The 18748-nt window shown below is 57.8% G+C and overlaps 2 protein-coding genes and 1 long non-coding RNA gene across 5 annotated transcripts in view; all 3 read right to left on the minus strand.

Annotated features, from left to right (window-relative positions):
* LOC306816678 overlaps positions 1-18748 on the minus strand; it is a 162702-nt gene that overhangs the window by 90450 nt on the left and 53504 nt on the right. The gene's annotated exons all lie outside the window — the stretch shown is intronic.
* Positions 566-8298, minus strand: SMYD5 (SMYD family member 5). Its single transcript, XM_079333119.1, has 13 exons — positions 8154-8298; positions 7875-7983; positions 6019-6158; positions 4894-5015; positions 4223-4292; positions 3959-4063; positions 3283-3345; positions 3074-3144; positions 2682-2788; positions 2395-2451; positions 1802-1896; positions 1352-1422; positions 566-902 (listed from the first exon to the last, which is right to left on the minus strand). Exons 1-13 carry the CDS (start codon positions 8217-8219, stop codon positions 764-766), a joined length of 1215 nt encoding a protein of 404 aa, XP_079189245.1. The 5' UTR covers positions 8220-8298; the 3' UTR covers positions 566-763.
* LOC306816689 (homeobox protein not2-like) lies at positions 12199-13313 on the minus strand (the record flags this gene model as incomplete). Its single annotated transcript, XM_079333123.1, has 2 exons — positions 12199-12455; positions 13182-13313. 2 exons carry the CDS (start codon positions 13311-13313, stop codon positions 12297-12299), a joined length of 291 nt encoding a protein of 96 aa, XP_079189249.1. The 3' UTR covers positions 12199-12296.

The raw sequence follows: 18748 nt of genomic DNA on the forward strand, positions 1-18748 counted from the left end.
CACAGACACATACAGACACACACACACATACAGACACATACACACATACAGACACATACACACACACTGCCCTTGTCCCTGCAGCTGGGAAGGACAGCACCTGCACAGACACAGCAGAGTGACCTCACAGTGGTGTCCCAGGGGCTGGCTGGGTCTCACTCTCCTCCAGCCTCCCCTGCAAGCACCAGCCAGCCCTGCAGGGAACTGGGATGTGGTGGAGGGACAGCCTGACACACACACAGACACATACAGACACACACACACACAGGGACAGCCTCACACACACACACACACACAGGGACAGCCTGACACACAGACACAGACACAGACACAGACAGGGACAGCCTGACACACACAGACACACACACACACACAGGGACAGCCTGACACACACACACACACACACACACACACAGGGACAGCCTGACACACACACACACACACACACACACACAGGGACAGCCTGACACACACACACACACACACGCACACACACACAGGGACAGCCTCACACACACACACACACACACAGGGACAGCCTGACACACACACACACACACACAGAGACAGCCTGACACACACACACACACACACACACACACAGGGACAGCCTCACACACACACACACACAGGGACAGCACGGACAGGTGGGAGCAGGGCACCCACCCAACCCCACAACACAACCCTGTTCTATATTAAAGCTGCTGCCTCTTGGAGGACCCTCCAGGCCCTCCCCTCCCCTCCCCTCCTGCCCAGGCCAGGATCACACATCAGTCATCTCATCCTCCAGCTCTGCATCGTCCGTCTCCCCCTCGCCCTCCTCCTCTTCGTCCGACGTCACGTCGGCCTCGTCGGCCTGTGCCAGGCACTTGGGGCACGAGCAGGTAAACAAGTAGTTCTCCCTGCAGGTGGGACACAGGGGAGGCTGTTGGGACAGGGACAATCCCACGCTGCTGCTGGGCAGGGCAGGGGAACAGAACAGCCAGGAAGGGGCTCAATGTGTGAGAGCCAGAGGAGTTTGGGGGTTCCATCCTGCTGGCTCAGGTGGGTACAGGTACCCTGGGTGGAGAGGGGGTGATGGGACAGGGAGGATCCCCCAGCAGGAACCTCACCTCCACCCTTGAAGGACAGAGAATGAAAGAGAGAGCAGGATCCCAAATCCTCGGTCCCCAAGGCTATAAGACGTTACAAGGAGCTCACAGCACCAGGAGCAGCATGTGCTGCACACACCAGCCCACTGAAGGTCACAGCAGCCCGTGCACAGCCACACCCCAGGGCACACCCAGCCCCTGCTGGACTGTCTGGGGTGCCAGGGGCTGGCAGCTGCCCCAGGTACCCCAGGAGCCCCCACCTGAGTATCTTGTTGCGGCTGTGTCTGCTCCGCTCCCTCTGGCAGCAATCCAAGTAACTGATGCAGATCTCCTGTGCACACAGAAATGCCTCGGGCTCACAACTGCTCCCCATGGCCCCAGAGCAGCAGCATTTGTCCCATCCCCCTCAGAATCAGGCAGAAACACAGGGTCTGGCAGCCCCTGCATGGGATGGGCACTGAGCTCCTCTGGCAGGATGATGCAGGGCACAGGAGGGTTTGGGGCTGGGGTCCCTGGAGGATGCAGGGCACAGGAGGGTTTGGGGCTGGGGTCCCTGGAGGATGCAGGGCACAGGAGGGTTTGGGGCTGGGGTCCCTGGAGGATGCAGGGCACAGGAGGGTTTGGGGCTGGGGTCCCTGGAGGATGCAGGGCACAGGGATGATGCCAAGGTGTGGTGGCACCTCAGGCCCACCCAGGGCCTGCTGTCTCACCTCTCCTGCTTCAATGTCCTCCAGAGCAGTGAGATGCAGGAGGAAGTTGTTTTCTGGGAAGGATGTCTCAGCATTGGGGATGCAGCTGTGGTTACCTACAGGCAATACAATCTCTGCTAAATGCTTAAGTGGCTCCTGGAACCACATCACAACCACACCACAGGCATGCAAGGCAGGACTGGCCATCCCACAGGTGGGCAGGGTGCCAGGGGACAGTGAGAGAGGAGTACCATCCCATCCCATCCTATCATCCCATCCCATCCCATCCCATCCCATTATCCCATCCCATCCCATTATCCCATCCCATCATCCCATCCCATTATCCCATCCCATCCCATTATCCCATCCCATTATCCCATCCCATTATCCCATCCCATTATCCCATCCCATCATCCCATCCCATTATCCCATCCCATCCCATCCCATTATCCCATCCCATTATCCCATCCCATCCCATTATCCCATCCCATTATCCCATCCCATTATCCCATCCCACAGATGGCCAGCACAGAGCCCTTTCCCTGGAGGAGGGAGTGAGCCAGCCTGGCACAGGACATTTCCCTCAGCCCTGCCCCAGTCCCTGTGGTACTCACAGCAGCTCTGCAGCACGTACAGCCCTGATCCCTCGCAGTTCAGGAACTCTCCTGACTCTGCAGCACAGAGAGAGGCCTCAGAGCTCTGCAGGCTCCATCCCAGCTCTTGCAGCTCAAGCACCAAGGAATGTCCATGAACACACAACACCCACAGCACTGCTCTGGGGCTGGCTGCTCCAGGGTGGCTTCCCAAGAGCCTTTCCCTCCCCCTGGGACAGGATGGAGGACAAGGATCCTTGTGCCCAGCATCCACTCCCTGTCCTGCCCCTGCACCCCCAGAGCCTCACCCTTCTCAATGTCCTTGTAGAGCTGGTCAATGAAGGCATCCAGCTCCTCCCTCTGCAGCAGGGGCAGCTCCAGAGCATCACAGGCATGCACCCACTGGCTGAGGGAGCTGGGGGGACAGGGCACTGTCACAGTGCTGTCACAGCAGGGACTGTCACAGAGCTGTGAGCACAGGGACACTGTCACAGTCCCACAGTGCTGCCAGCACATGGTGGGACCTCCCAGAAGGGATCCAAGGTGGCTTAGAGCAGCCAAGGTGTGGCAGAGGATGTGAAAGGTTGGACACAGCCAGGGTGAAGTTCTGAAGCCTGCCTCCCCCTGCCCATCTCTGGATGCAGCCATGCACACTGCACACCTGCAGAGCCCTGCAGGGAGCACCCCCAGGCCCCATTACCTGGTTCCTATGCCCTGGCCATTGGTCCCCACCAGGGCAAAGAGGGAGCGAAAGCCTTCTGGAGTGAACCACTGCAGGAGGAGAGCAGAGAGGAGCTGAGCCCTGCACTGCTCTGCAGTGCCACAGGCAGCTTTGGGGGCAGCAGGGAAGGAGCAGAGCCCCAGGGGAGGCCAATGCTCCTGGGCTGCCTGGCAGGCAGATGCACTCACCCTGCTGAGACACTCGTCATACAGAGCTTCTGTGAAGAGCAGGCGCAGCAGCTCCAGCTGGCCCTGCAGGACACAGGGGACACAGGGGACAGGGGACACAGGGGACACAGGGGACACAGGGCACAGGGCACAGGGGACACAGGGGACACAGGGGACACAGGGGACAGGGCACAGGGGACACAGGGGACACAGGGCACAGGGGACACAGGGGACAGGAGACAGGGCATAGGGACAGGGACAGGGGACAGGGGACAGGACACAGGACACAGGACACAGCAGCAGGGTCAGCCTGGGAGCTGCTGTGCCTGTCACAGGCTGGGGCTGAGCCCAGCACAGCCCACAGGCTCTGAGGGGCTCGGGCTCACAGCCTGCCCTGCAAGGCTGCAGAGAAACCCACCCATTCTAGCAGCTAAAGCCACCTCCAGAGCTGCTCCAAATCCCAGTGTCCAGCCCACAGCAGGAACATCCCCCCACAGCACAGAGCAGCACATCCCATGGAAGCATCACAAGGCCAAAACCCTCTGAGCCACCACATCCCCACTGTCAGGACCCTCCCTTTACACCTGGAATTGCCAGTGTTTCCTATCCCTGCTGTAAAGAGGCTTTTGCATCTGTGGGCTCACAGACACAGGCAGGAGAATGAAGGCTCAAGGATCCAAGAGCTGCTGGGTCTTACCTTAAATTTGTCCCCCAGCAGCTTGTGCACAATCTCCTCTTCTTCATTTGCTGTCTTGCTGCAGAACTGGGAGAAGGCCTTGATCCACCATTCCTTGTCTTTAGCCTGACAGAAGAGTCAAGCAGAGGCATTGCACCAACACCACTTTCCTCCCCAGCCCAGAGAGAGGGAGCACTGTCAGAATAAATGCTGAGAAAGCCAGGCCAAGGAAACAGAGCCTTGGGAATTCCATCCACAGTGGGGTAACAAAAGCACCTGCTGTACCTGTTTGATGGTGGCCACCATCCTGGCCATCAGCATGATGCTGGAGGTCTCTGGGGGGTAATGCATGTTTCTGTGGGATTCAAAGGGAGAAGAGATGAGCAGATCAGGGCTGGAATGGGAATGAAAAGCTGGAGGAAGGCAGAGGCAACTGCCAAAGGCGTGGTCAGGCCTGCACTGATCCATCACACCAAAGTGAGCAGAGCAGCATTGCTGTGTGGGGACAGAAACCTGCACCCACCTTCCTGCTCCAACCACACAAACAATCCCCTTCCATCCTGCTCACTCTGCTGGGGCCTGGGACAAGATTTGGATCAGGGATGCTGCTTATCCCCTGCAGGACCATTTTTTTTTTAAAGCAAGGACAGAGATGGACCTGTGGGATGCCACAAGGAGGATCTCCCAGAGGCTGGAGCACCGTGAAACTGCAGGAGTGAGGGGTGTGCAGCTCAGTGCTTTGCAGCTTTTTAGTGGGAGAAAAATAAGGAGAGTTATCCTTATCCAATGAGCTGCATGTGCAAACCCTTGGGCTGCCAACATCACCAGACCCAACCAGGAGGAAGAGCTGGGCAGTGTCCCACGGCCACCCCCACCCTCCAGCCACCCGTGTGGGGATGCAAAGGCCAGCAGAGCCACCCCCTGGCCCACGGAGCAGCAGGCAGGCCAGGCCCTACCTCCATGCCTCCTGCAGCTTGTTGAGGGGGTGCGTGGGGTCGTCCCGGGCCGGGCCGAGGCAGAGCACGCGGTGGTACTGCTCCAGAGCCGCCTGCCGGCACTCTGCACTGCAGTACAGCACCTGCAGGGGACAGCGACAGCCTGAGCCTGCGGCTGGAACCGCGCCACGGCCACCGAGCCCCAGGGACAGGGACAGGCAGAGCCGCAGGGAACGATCGGCAAAGGGAGCGGGGACACGGGACAGGCAGAGCCACAGGGAATGATCGGCCATGGCAGTGGGGACACGGGACAGGCAGAGCCGCAGGGAACGATCGGCAAAGGGAGCGGGACACGGGACAGGCAGAGCCGCAGGGAACGATCAGCCATGGCAGTGGGGACACGGGACAGGCAGAGCCGCAGGGAACGATCGGCAAAGGGAGCGGGACACGGGACAGGCAGAGCCGCAGGGAACGATCGGCAAAGAGAGCGGGGACACGGGACAGGCAGAGCCACAGGGAATGATCGGCAAAGGGAGCGGGGACACGGGACAGGCAGAGCCGCAGGGAACGATCGGCAAAGGGAGCGGGGACACGGGACAGGCAGAGCCACAGGGAATGATCGGCAAAGAGAGCGGGGACACGGGACAGGCAGAGCCACAGGGAATGATCGGCCATGGCAGTGGGGACACGGGACAGGCAGAGCCGCAGGGAACGATCGGCAAAGGGAGCGGGGACACGGGACAGGCAGAGCCACAGGGAATGATCGGCAAAGGGAGCGGGGACACGGGACAGGCAGAGCCGCAGGGAATGATCGGCCATGGCAGAGCGGGACACGGGACAGGCAGAGCCACAGGGAACGATCGGCCATGGCAGTGGGGACACGGGACAGGCAGAGCCGCAGGGAACGATCGGCCATGGCAGTGGGGACACGGGACAGGCAGAGCCGCAGGGAATGATCGGCCATGGCAGAGCGGGACACGGGACAGGCAGAGCCACAGGGAATGATCGGCAAAGGGAGCGGGGACACGGGACAGGCAGAGCCGCAGGGAATGATCGGCAAAGGGAGCGGGGACACGGGACAGGCAGAGCCGCAGGGAATGATCGGCCGTGGCAGCGGGGACACGGGACAGCCCCCGCAGCGCCTACCTGGCAGCGGGGACACTGCTGGTGCTGCTCCGGGCGGGTGCGGCACTGCTCGGGGTGCGGCAGCACCAGCGAGCTCCGCCCCAGCAGGCGGCGAGCGTTCTCCTGAGCCGTCTCCAGAGCCCGCAGGCAGTGATCGCAGGCTGCGAGACACAGGGAGGGAGGAGAGGGGAGAGAGAGAGGGAGAGAGGGAGGGATGGATGGATGGATGGATGGTGGATGGATGGTGGATGGATGGATGGATGGATGGATGGATGGATGGATGGATGGATGGATGGATGGATGGATGGATGGATGGATGGATGGATGGAGGATGGTGGATGGAGGGATGGATGGATGATGGATGGATGATGGATGATGGATGGATGGATGGAGGGAGGGATGGTGGATGGAGGGATGGATGGATGATGGATGGATGGATGGAGGGATGGATGGATGGATGGATGGATGGATGGATGGATGGATGGAGGGATGGTGGATGGAGGGATGGATGGAGGGAGGGATGGTGGATGGAGGGATGGATGGAGGGAGGGATGGTGGATGGAGGGATGGATGGATGGATGGATGGATGGATGGATGGATGGATGGATGGATGGATGGATGGATGGATGGATGGATGGAGGGATGGATGGAGGGATGGATGGATGGAGGGATGGATGGATGGAGGGATGGATGGATGGAGGGATGGATGGAGGGAGGGATGGTGGATGGAGGGATGGATGGAGGGAGGGATGGTGGATGGAGGGATGGATGGAGGGAGGGATGGTGGATGGAGGGATGGATGGAAAGCCTTCAGAAAGGAAAGGCGCCAGAACCCCGGGCAAGAGCTGTCTGTGCTGCTCCCCAGCTGGTACCAACAGCAGGAGGATGGGGCTTGGAGCAACCTGGGCCAAGGCAAGGTGTGCCTGCCCCGGGGCACGGCTGGAACAGGATGGGTAAGGCTCCTTCCAACCCAAGCCATTCCAAAATTCTGTGGTGGCACATTCCTCCGGAGCTGGCAGGAGTCACCATCCCTCAGATGACACCTCAGCTTACCAACAGCTCAGAGCAGAGGCAGAAAAGGCAGCAGGGCCCCCTTTATAGAGGGGCTCAAACAAACCCAAACCCTCCCCTTGGGACCGGGCAGCTCCTCTGGGTCCCACGGCCACCGTGCTGGACAGGGGACAGTGATGGGGACAGTGATGGAGACAGGGATGGGGACAGGGATGGGGACAGCCATGGGACAGCCATGGGACAGCCATGGGGACAGCCATGGGGACAGGGATGGGGACAGTGATGGGGACAGCCACGGGGACAGCCATGGGGACAGCCATGGGACAGCCATGGGGACAGCCATGGGGACAGTGATGGGGACAGCCATGGGGACAGTGATGGGGACAGTGATGGGGACAGCGATGGGGACAGCCATGGGACAGCCATGGGGACAGTGATGGGACAGCCATGGGGACAGTGATGGGGACAGCGATGGGGACAGTGATGGGACAGCGATGGGGACAGTGATGGGGACAGCCATGGGGACAGTGATGGGACAGCGATGGGGACAGCCATGGGGACAGCCATGGGGACAGTGATGGGGACAGCGATGGGGACAGCGATGGGACAGCCATGGGGACAGCCATGGGGACAGTGATGGGGACAGCGATGGGGACAGCCATGGGACAGCCATGGGGACAGTGATGGGACAGCCATGGGGACAGGGATGGGACAGCGATGGGGACAGCCATGGGGACAGCCATAGGACAGCCATGGGGACAGCCATGGGGACAGTGATGGGGACAGCCATGGGGACAGTGATGGGGACAGCCATAGGACAGCCATGGGACAGCCATGGGGACACGCCAGCAGCGCCGGCTGCTCACCTCGGTAGTTGTACAGCGCATTCCAGAGGAACTGCGAGGACACCACCGGCCTCTCCACGAAGACCGTTTCCCCTTTGCGGATGTTTCTGGTGGCGAACAAGCCCTTTCCCTGCCGAGGGCAGGCGCGGGTCAGGGGCGCGCCCAAGCCGAGTCACGGCGGAGCTGAGGGAACGTCTCCGTCTCCCTCCCCGCCGAGGGCACCGCGCGCTCCTCGCCCTCCGCGCCCCGGGCCGGGCGGCACGGGCGGCGCCTCACGAGGGGAGCCCGCGGGCCGCTCACCTTGGCGCTGCTGATGAACCGCGCCTCCGCCGCAGCCCCGGCGTGCGGCCCCGCCGCGGCCGCCATCTTCGGGCGGCGACTTCCCCGCCCTGACCCGCCGGGCAGCGCCTCTTCCTCTTCCTCCTCCTCCTCCTCTTCCTCCGCCTCCTCCGCGCCCCTCAGGGCCCCGCGCTCGCCATCGCCCCCCTCAGCCGCGGGCCGCGCGGGGCCGCCGCCATCTTGGCCCCCCTTCCGCAGCCCCCCGCGCCTGAAAACACCCCAAAACACCCCAAAAACACCGCGAAGCAAACACCCCGAAACGGGGCGCTCCCGCTGTGTCTCCCCAGTCAATTGTTATTATTCATGGTAGAGCAGCAGCCGTCACTGAATTCAGTCCCAGCCCTGTCGGGCGGGAACACAAGTTCCCCCCTCACCGGAGCTCTCCCCTCACGGACAGAGGAGCATCGCCCCTGCCCTGCGCACCCCAAAGCGGCTCGACTTCCCCCATAAAAACCTTTCAAACCCGCCGCCGTGGGCGCTCTGCCCTCGCTGCCTCCGGCAAAGCTTAAAGGCACGGAAACGAGAGTTTGGCTGTATTGAGGGATTGCGGGGACTCGGGGCTGTGGGGAACCATCTGCTGGCACTAGATGTCACTGTCGGCCCGTGGCGACACCGGGGACAGCGCTGCAGCTGCCACCTCCATGCTGGTGTTGTCAATGAGCAACGGAGCCTCGATATTCGGCAAAATTCAGATTGCTTTATTTTATATAGACAGAGCAAGCGGCGCTGGGGAGAACGTGATGGGTCACCGCTCATTGCACGCTTCCACCAGCTTTTTATAGGATGGTTTTCCTTGTGATAATCAATAATTGATATTGGTTTGTTGTAGTAATTCTGCAAGGTAAGCAGTGCTGGGCAAAGAAACTTCCAAACTTTGTGGAACAGCTCTTGGGACAATTGGTCATGGAACCATCTGGTCTGGGTAGATAAAAACAGAAGTGGGAATTCTGATCTTTAGCAGATAGTTGATGATTGATCACACAAAGGCAGGAAATCTGATTCTGCAAAAAAGCCTTTTAGACTATGGAAAAACCTTTTTTTTTCTTTTTTTTTCTTTTTTTTTACAAACTACTACACACAATATTCCACACAATATTCATAATAGGGGGATTTAAACAGAGTGGGTTTAATAATATATTTCGCTTTATCTAGGTCCATGTTTTTTTCTTATTTTAAGTATTCTGGATTATACGAACTCCAAAACTTGTATGCTTAACACGAATCACTTGTCAATTACCACACTGCCAAGGCCACCTCTGAGCCATGTCCCCAAATGCCACATCCACACAGCTTTTAAATCCCTGCGGGATGGTGACTGCACCCCCAGCTGTGCCAGGGCTGGGCACCCTTCCTCTGGATGAATTTCACTGAAATCCGGTAAAAATCCCCCCTGCCACAACCTGAGGCCATTTCCTCAGGGATTTCCCCGTGGAAAGGCTGGGATGGGCATTGGCAGGGCAGCCAGGGAGGGTGGCAGTGCCCGTCCCTGGAGGTGGCACCGAGTGCCCTGGGATGGGGACAAGGTGGGCGTGGGGCACAGCTGGGACTGGTCACCTTGGGGGCATTTTCCAGCCCCACTGATCCTCTGATTCTTCTTATTTCCCTGTTCCCAGATCCCCCCAGTGTCCCCTCCTGGCAGGGAGCTGTGCAGAGCCACAAGGTCCCTGAGCCTCCTTTGCTCCAGCTGAGCCCCTTCCCAGCTCCTCAGGGATTCTCCATTCCCTTCCCATTTCCCTCAGGGATTCTCCATTCCCTTCCCAGCCCCTCAGGGATTCTCCATTCCCTTCCCATTTCCCCAGGAATTCTCCATTCCCTTCCCATTTCCCTCAGGGATTCTCCATTCCCTTCCCATTTCCCCAGGGATTCTCCATTCCCTTCCCATTTCCTCAGGGATTCTCCATTCCCTTCCCATTTCCTCAGGAATTCTCCATTCCCTTCCCATTTCCCTCAGGAATTCTCCATTCCCTTCCCATTTCCCTCAGGAATTCTCCATTCCCTTCCCATTTCCCCAGGGATTCTCCATTCCCTTCCCATTTCCTCAGGGATTCTCCATTCCCTTCCCATTTCCTCAGGAATTCTCCATTCCCTCCAGCTCTGTTCCCTTCCCTGGGCACACTCAGGCTGCCAGAGCAGGAGCTGCAGATGTTTGGCCACATCCACCTGCAGACAACAGGAGCCTGAGCAGCCCATTCTCATCAGCCATGAGTGCTCTTACTGAAAATGTAGTTTTGTCTCTGTAGGAACCAGCCCAGAGAGAGTAATTCTCTTCATCTACTTTGATATGAGGTCATCAATCAATTGAAAAAAAAAAATTAGTCTATATTTTGTCCAAAATAGTTTATTAAGAAAAACCCCCTCAAACTCTTTTGAGAAGGATGAAAAATACATTTGGTTTATTTCTTTTTTTTTTTTTTTGGCTACTAATTTCAATTGAAAATTAAAGAGAGTACTTGGAAATTTTTCCATCTGTATTTTTTTTACACTCATTCCATTTCTCTTTTTAAAATTAACTCGATTTTTATCAAGAGTCAAGGTGAATAAATAAGTAACATGTATTAAGGAAGGAAAAAAAATATTTCTATAAATAACAATGTAAGAGTAAAGTGATATACAGTGTTCTAGGTCAGAAAGAGACAGAATAAATTATCCTGAGTTGGTGACCCTGGACAGCCATAGGAGAGGCGAGGTGACAGCCCCCCAAAGCCCTCCCTCCTCCCAAAAATCCAGCTGCTGCAGATGTGCTTTGCCCAGGACAGCTGCAGGGATAATGAGGGGAGGGCAGAGCTGCAGTCTGGGCCAGAATGGCACATCTGGCTGCAGGGGCTGTCTGGGCACAGGGGGATGGCAGCTGCTTTTGGCTGCAGCCCCCAGCCCTGCAGCCCTGCAGCCCCCGGCCCCCAGCCCTACAGCCCTACAGCCCTGCAGCCCTCAGCCCTACAGCCCTGCAGCCCCCAGCCCTGCAGCCCTGCAGCCCCCGGCCCCCAGCCCTGCAGCCCCCAGCCCTGCAGCCCTACAGCCCTACAGCCCCGCAGCCCCCAGCCCTACAGCCCTGCAGCCCCCAGCCCTGCAGCCCTGCAGCCCCCAGCCCCGCAGCCCCCAGCCCTACAGCCCTGCAGCCCCCAGCCCTGCAGCCCCCAGCCCTGCAGCCCTCAGCCCTGCAGCCCCCAGCCCCCAGCCCTGCAGCCCCCAGCCCCCAGCCCTGCAGCCCCCAGCCCTACAGCCCTGCAGCCCCCAGCCCTGCAGCCCTGCAGCCCCCAGCCCTACAGCCCTGCAGCCCCCAGCCCCCAGCCCTACAGCCCTGCAGCCCCCAGCCCTGCAGCCCCCAGCCCTGCAGCCCCAGCCCCCAGCCCTGCAGCAACACACACAGCTGGGCAAGGACAGCAGTGCCAGGGGACACACTGCCAGCTGCAGAATGCAGGGGGAACATGCAAAAGGCACAGAGAGAGCAAGGCACTGACAGGAGGAGGGGCAGGGCAGGATCACCTGCTCACACTGCAGCAGTCTGGGGGAGGAAAGGGCTGCCCCTCTTCGGGGGGATTTGGGTTGTGATTGATCAAACATGGGGCTGAGTTAAGAAAACAAAGTGATCAGGGAGATTCTGCTCCTCCCTCCTTGGAGCACACAGCACACTGAGCATCAGTGACCCTGGTTTGAAATGCCCTTGAGATCAGAGCCATCAGAGACAGCATCCCATTGCCTGCCCAGCAGCAGACACTCTGCCACCCCGCAGCAAAGTCACCCTCTGATTGTTACTCTCGCACCAGAGACACTCTCTGATTGTCACCCCACGCCAGAGAAACCAGCAGATTGTCACCCCAATGTCAGAATCACTCTCTGATTGTCTCTCAATACCAGACACACCCTGATTGTCACCCCAGCCTCTCTGCTGGAAACTGTTTGTGTGTCCTGGTGCTGCCATGAAGTGGTGAAACCCCAGGAATTACAGCACATGGCTACCAAACAGCAGCCATAGAAATTCAGGAGTTCCTTCCAGCCAGCTGCAGCTTAGTCCTGTAGCTCCAGCTCTCAGATCAGTCTTGCTTGGACCAGAGCAGCACAGAAATGTCCCCAGGCATCAAAGCCCAGCCCAATCTCCTCAGCTGCTCAAAGCTCCACGTCCACAGTGTCCTCCTCGTGGTCCTTGCTGTCCGTGGAATCAGCACTTGCAGGCTGGATCACCCCAAACTGGGACAGCTTTGCTGCCTTCTGCTCCATGCTCTGCTTCCTCCACTTGATCCTCCGGTTCTGGAACCAGACTTTGACCTGCAGGGCAAGTGGCACAGCAGCTTAATCCAATGCCAGGTGCTTCCAAGGTGGATATCCCCAAAAAGCAGGGTTCCTTAAGATGGGGACGTGCATTATTCCCTCAGGGAATAGTGAGTGAGAAGAGGAGGAGGTGAAACTCCCCAAGGCAGAGCAGTGATGGGACAGCACAGAGGAGAGGGGCTGCAGCTGCACTGAGAAGGGTCTGGGCAGGGCAGTGAAGGAAGCAGCTCCCTAAGGAGCCCCTGGGCCCATCCCCAGGACTGCAGTTGGACAGGGCATCAGGAGACCCCCCAGAATTATCCCCTGTCCCCCCAGAACTTGGCCTTGTTTTGCTCCCCCTTTTTCCCAGCTGAGTTTAGATCCCACTGTGGAAGGTTACCTGGCTCCTTTCCACACTGAACAGGCAGTTTACTGTGGGAGGAGCAGCAACTCACAGGGCAGAGCAGGGAAAGAATTCCCTCCAGTGTCACAAAAGGACACTTGGAACAGTCTGCAGAGCATGGTGACAATGCAGACACAGCAACCACCCCAGCTCGAGCTGTAAAGCACAGCAGGGCTGTGCTCCTGAATGCTTTTTGTTCCACTTCATGGACTCAGAATCCTATCCAGAAACCATCCAAACTCCAGGCACAACTCTTGAGTGTCACTGGCAGCACCGTGTCCTCCTCCCAGCCCTGGAGCAGCAGCAGAGAGCAGCCCCAGGAGCAGCTCCACATCCCCTACCTGGGTCTCTGTGAGATGCAGGGTTGCAGCCAGGTCCACCCTCTCTGTGCCCACCATGTACTGCTGCTTGAGGAACTCCTGCTCCAGCCTCTCCAGCTGCTCTGGTTTGAAGACTGTGCGGACTCTCTTCATCTTGCAGGGCCCCCCCGACCTCCAGGGCCCAGCAGGACCCAGCGAGTTGGTCCCCACACAGTGGGACAGCTCCAGACCTGACAGAAAGCAGCAAAAATTCAAGGGGTCTGCACTAAAGGAGAGGGGAGAAAGTAGCACCAAACCCAGCAGGGATGTCCCTGCCCAGATAATCTCATCTAGGCTCCTTTTCCCATGAAAGGTGGAGCAGAAGAACTTTTGAGGGCCTGTTTTATAGGTTTAAGCCAAGGACAGTCCTGGCTATGCAGCCAGACCCAAGAAATCCGTAGTGAGGTGGGCAGGATTTGACCTTTGCCTGCACAGGGCCTTTATAAACAGGGTAATAAATTCAGCAAGGGCTGCAGAACACAAAAATCCCAGCTCTGTCTCCAGAACCCCCGAATCACAAATGTTCAAAGTTTGGGGAGTTTACCCCAGACTGGTTGGCCCCTGGTTTTCCCCTTGCCTTGGCACACGGGTTTAGTGTCCAGATCCAGCTCCCATGCAGCACCACATCCTGCACCCCTGCTCCCATGAAGTTCCCAGGGGTGCTGAGGATTTAGCAGGATTAACAAGTGTCTCTGACCTGTCTCCTCTCCAGCTGTGGCCTGAGGATAACTGTACTTAGCATAAATTAACACACAATCCACACCAGCACTGCCCTGGCAGCTGGCTGAGAGTCCCTCATCCTCCCCATCCCTGCTCACTGCAGAGGCTGAAAATCCCTTCCCAGCCCAAAGTCTGCTCCAGCTGATGGCACCGAGAGCCCCTGCAGGGCTCAGCAGGGCAGGGAGGCTGTGGGAGCCAGGGAGGGCAGCTGGTGGCACCCCAGCTTCACTTTAGCACAAGCCACCATTACAGACACGTGGAAAGCATCCAGCACACTGGCAGCACCCGGCCAATTCCGGTCCCCATCTCTGCTGTTCCAAAATATCCTGGCAAGGCAGGTTTCTGTAGGTTTTATGGAAATACTGCACATAATGATCCCCATTCACACCTGCTACTCAGCTCTCCTCTAATGGCTGATCTTGTCGCGTTCTCCAGGCACAAACCTGCACCTTGACCTACTTCTGTTCATTAATTGGGTGTAAGTTCTGCCTGTGTTTAAGGATTTGTGTTTAAGGATTTGTGGGACGGAGACCTGACAGCTTAACAGCTGTAATTGCGCTTAAAACTATTCTCATCATTAAAATCTTTTCACCCATCACTTTTTGTTTCTATTTTAACACTGGAATAATAGCAAGTGTAATTTCCAACATGAAATGCTGAGTGGAAATCGTTCTGCAAATTGTTTAACTGTGTTTTCATACCTGGATGTTTGATAGAATATAAAGATTGACACAATTCTGCCGATGCTGTCTAGTGAAAGAAATAATGTTTTAAATAGTTGTGCTAAGTACTTAATAAAAGATCAGCAAATCTGAATATTGTAGCATCAGGATCAAAGCTGGAGTTCCTTATACACATGGGTCTGGCTGCAGGTTTTGCCTGGACTACAGCAAGATCCCACTCGAAATGCTAAAAAGGAATACTTAATTGTAAGAAAAGTACTCTGAATAGAGATATTTTGTTAAAATGACTTGGCCGTCATAAAGTCCCAGTGAAAATTGAGCCTCTTGTATCATCCATCACCACAGTGTAAATTTCACCCACAGATCAACAAAACCATTTTTCCTTAGATGCTTCTGCACTAAAAATATGGAGTTTTGAGGGCCACGTGCTGCAAAACACTTGGCAGTTTCACTTCTGTGAGTGAAAAATTGCAAAATTAAGCAAAATTAAGAAAGGGATGAGGGCAAATTCGGGAAAAGAGGGACGCACACAGCAGCAGAGGTGAAGAAATTAATTTTGGGAGCAGGGCTTTGGGAAATTACAGCAGGTTTTTGGTTTAAACTCTGGCAGTGAAGTGGCTTCCTGATATAAGAGAGGATAAATAAATGGCAGTGTGTGTAAAATATGGAATCACAGAGTGCCTTGGACTGGAAAGGTCCTTACAGATCATCCAGTCCCGACCTCCACTAGCCCAGGCTTCAATACTCTTATTGTGCTCTGTCTCTTAATATTGAATCCATCCCAAGATTTTTGCTCCATCTCTAATGCAAACAGGGAGTTTGGATATTCTGCACCAGGTTCTGAATGATGGGTTAGTAAAATCCTGTAACATCTTTAGGAATCAACCACGGGCTCTGTCTTTATCAAAGTGCTCAGAGACATCAGAGGCGTTAGAAACTGCCTTGCGATATAAAAATAAAAACAAAAAAACCCCACAAAACTAAGCAAAAAGCAGCAACAAAAGCAAACATAAAGCGTTCGGTTTTGGTCTCGCTATATCGATCGCTTACAGAGGGGAAGAAAACTTTTAAGGAAAGTTTTCCCTCTCCCTCGTCCCTGTCCCGGAGCGCAGCGCTTCAGCTCGGGGCTGCTGCAGAGGCTGCAGCGATGTCCCGCCGCTCCAGCGGGACCCGAGCCCGGGATTCCAGCGGGGATCCAAGGGTTTTGGGGTGACCCGAGCCCGGGATTTCCCAGCGGGGTTCCAAGGGTTTTGGGGTGACCCGACCCCGGGATTCCAGCGGGGATCCAAGGGTTTTGGGGTGACCCGACCCCGGGATTCCAGCGGGGATCCAAGGGTTTTGGGGTGACCCGGCCCCGGGATTCCAGCGGGGATCCAAGGGTTTTGGGGTGACCCGACCCCGGGATTTCCCAGCGCGGCGGTGCCGGTCCCGCAACCCGCGTTCCGTTCCCGTCCCCATCCCCATATCCCCATCCCCGTTCCATCCCTATCCCGATCCCTATCCCATCCCCGTTCCATCCCTATCCCGATCCCTATCCCATCCCCGTTCCATCCCTATCCCGATCCCTATCCCATCCCCGTTCCATCCCCATCCCCATCCCCGTTCCATCCCATCCCCGTTCCATCCCATCCCATCCCATCCCATCCCATCCCATCCCAATCCATCCCATCCCATCCCATCCCATCCCATCCCATCCCATCCCATCCCATCCCATCCCATCCCATCCCATCCCCATCCCCATCCCCATCCCATCCCCATCCCCGTTCCATCCCCGTTCCATCCCATCCCCATCCGCCTTCCATCCCAGTCCCATCCCCGTTCCATCCCCGTCCCATCCCCGTCCCGCTCCCCTCCCGGCGGGTCCCGCTCACCTGCGCCGGGCCAGCCCCATCCCCATGGCCAGGCTGCGGGCGCTGCTCCGAGCCCCGCGGCTCCCGGGGGCCCCGGGGGCCAGCGCGGGGCCACCAGCAGCGCGGGGCTGCCGGCGGCGGGGCCGCGGCGCGGCGGCTCCCGGGCCAGCAGCGCTTCGATGTGGAACGGGGTTTTGGGGGGCGGCGGCGCGGCCCGGGGGCACTGCGGGCTCTGCAGCATGGCCGGGCCGCTGTGCGCAGCGCCGGCCCCACCGCTAATTATATGGAGGGCGGGGGGCCGGGGCCATGCAAAGGAGGGGGGGCGGGGGCTGCACACACCCCGCTGGCTGCCGGCGACCCCCTGCTTCCTCAGCAGTACCCCACCATCCCTTACCGACACCCCAGCGACCCCCCTGCTTCACAACTGACACCCCAGCGACCCCCCTGCTTCACTACTGACACCCCAGCGACCCCCCTGCTTCACTACTGACACCCCAGCGACCCCCCTGCTTCACTATCAACATCCCCAAGGACACCCCAATTTCCACGCTGTTTCTCCTCTGTTTCCTCACCCACACTCCCAATGAAACCCTCCTTACACTCCAGCTGCTCCAGGGACACCCCTTCTCCCACACCAGCACCCCACAGATCCCCTGCTCCCACCCCATGGATCCCCTGCTCCCACCCCATGGATCCCCTGCTCCCACCCCACAGACCCCCTGCTCCCACCCCACAGACCCCCTGCTCCCACCCCACGGATCCCCTGCTCCCACCCACAGACCCCCTGCTCCCACCCCACAGATCCCCTGCTCCCACCCCACGATCCCCTGCTCCCACCCCACAGACCCCCTGCTCCCACCCCACAGATCCCCTGCTCCCACCCCACAGATCCCCTGCTTCCACCCCACGGATCCCCTGCTCCCACCCCACAGATCCCCTGCTCCCACCCCACAGATCCCCTGCTTCCACCCCACGGATCCCTTGCTCCCACCCCACAGACCCCCTGCTCCCACCCCACAGATCCCCTGCTCCACCCCACAGACCCCCTGCTCCCACCCCACAGATCCCCTGCTCCCACCCCACAGACCCCCCTGCTTCCACCCCACAGACCCCCTGCTCCCACCCATGGATCCCCTGCTCCCACCCCACAGACCCCCTGCTCCCACCCCACGGATCCCCTGCTCCCACCCCACAGACCCCCTGCTCCCACCCCATGGATCCCCTGCTCCCACCCATGGATCCCCTGCTCCCACCCCATGGATCCCCTGCTCCCACCCCATGGATCCCCTGCTCCCACCCTGTCAGCCCCACAGATGTCCTGTGCTCTTTGCCCATCAACCACCACACTGACACTCGCTCCTTCCCCAAAGATGCCCCAAGGATGCTCCTTCCTCCTGGACCCCAACACCTGCTCCTTCCTCAGACACCCAAACAACACCTCTTGTATCTCACCTCTCCCAGGTGAGATTCCTGCTCAAATCCCATGAAATTCTCACTGGAAATTCACCCAGGTGTGTGCAAACACAGAAATCCCAGAGTCTCCAGGTTAATAACACAGAGCAAAACTCCCCATGGGTTTCATGAGCCAGCATTAACCATCCCTGCATGCACAGGCTCACGGGCCATATCCAGTCAATCCTGCCTTAAACAGGGATTCACGCCCTTAAAACTTTCTTTTCCCTGCACGATCTATAGAAATAACTATAAAAATCTCTATTTTAGGGCATTTCAAAGCAGCTGGGAATACACAGGCAGGATTATCCTGCTCACCCTGGTGATGGCTACAGGATCCTCAGGGAGGAGGATGCCCACAGGAGACAAAAGAGTCCCTGAAATTTGCCTTTAAAACACTTTTTTTTTTTTTTTCCTGCCTTTTTAGCATCCTGTCTTCCCCAGCAGCTTCCAAAGAAGTGAATAAATACAGCTGCTGCTTTATTGCTCCTTATCCAAACAGGCAGCTCTGATCCCTCTGCCCTGGAACCACGGCTCTAATTGCAATCACACCTCCAAAGCTGCGCCAGTGCTGAAGCCTCTCCCAAAAAAAACCACATTGGGGAAAAAAACTTCCTTGGAGATTCACAGCTCCTGCCTTTGCTGGCACAGGGGATGTGAGGGATTGAACATGGGGTTGTTAAAGGATCTGTGGGGGTTGTTGGGATGGGGGAGCTGCAGGCAGGGCAGGGGTGCTGCTGGAGCCCCCTGGCAGGTGGGTGGGCAGACAGACGGACAGGGAGCTGCTGGGATGGACAGGGAGACACTGGGATGGACAGGGAGATACTGGGATGGACAGGGAGAC

The sequence above is a fragment of the Erithacus rubecula genome (genome assembly GCF_903797595.1).
Source record: "Erithacus rubecula genome assembly, contig: scaffold_141_arrow_ctg1, whole genome shotgun sequence".
NCBI lineage: Eukaryota > Metazoa > Chordata > Aves > Passeriformes > Muscicapidae > Erithacus > Erithacus rubecula.

What these genes read in the sequence shown, in the direction of transcription:
- SMYD5 (XM_079333119.1), bottom strand. Translation starts at nt 8,219, where the DNA reads ATGGCGGCCGCGGCGGGGCCGCACGCCGGGGCTGCGGCGGAGGCGCGG. An exon ending in CTACAAGGACATTGAGAAGG is followed by an intron (nt 2,452 to 2,681) that starts GTGAGGCTCTGG and finishes TCTGTGCTGCAG; the next exon opens with AGTCAGGAGAGTTCCTGAAC. An exon ending in GTACGTGCTGCAGAGCTGCT is followed by an intron (nt 1,897 to 2,394) that starts GTGAGTACCACA and finishes TATTGCCTGTAG; the next exon opens with GTAACCACAGCTGCATCCCC.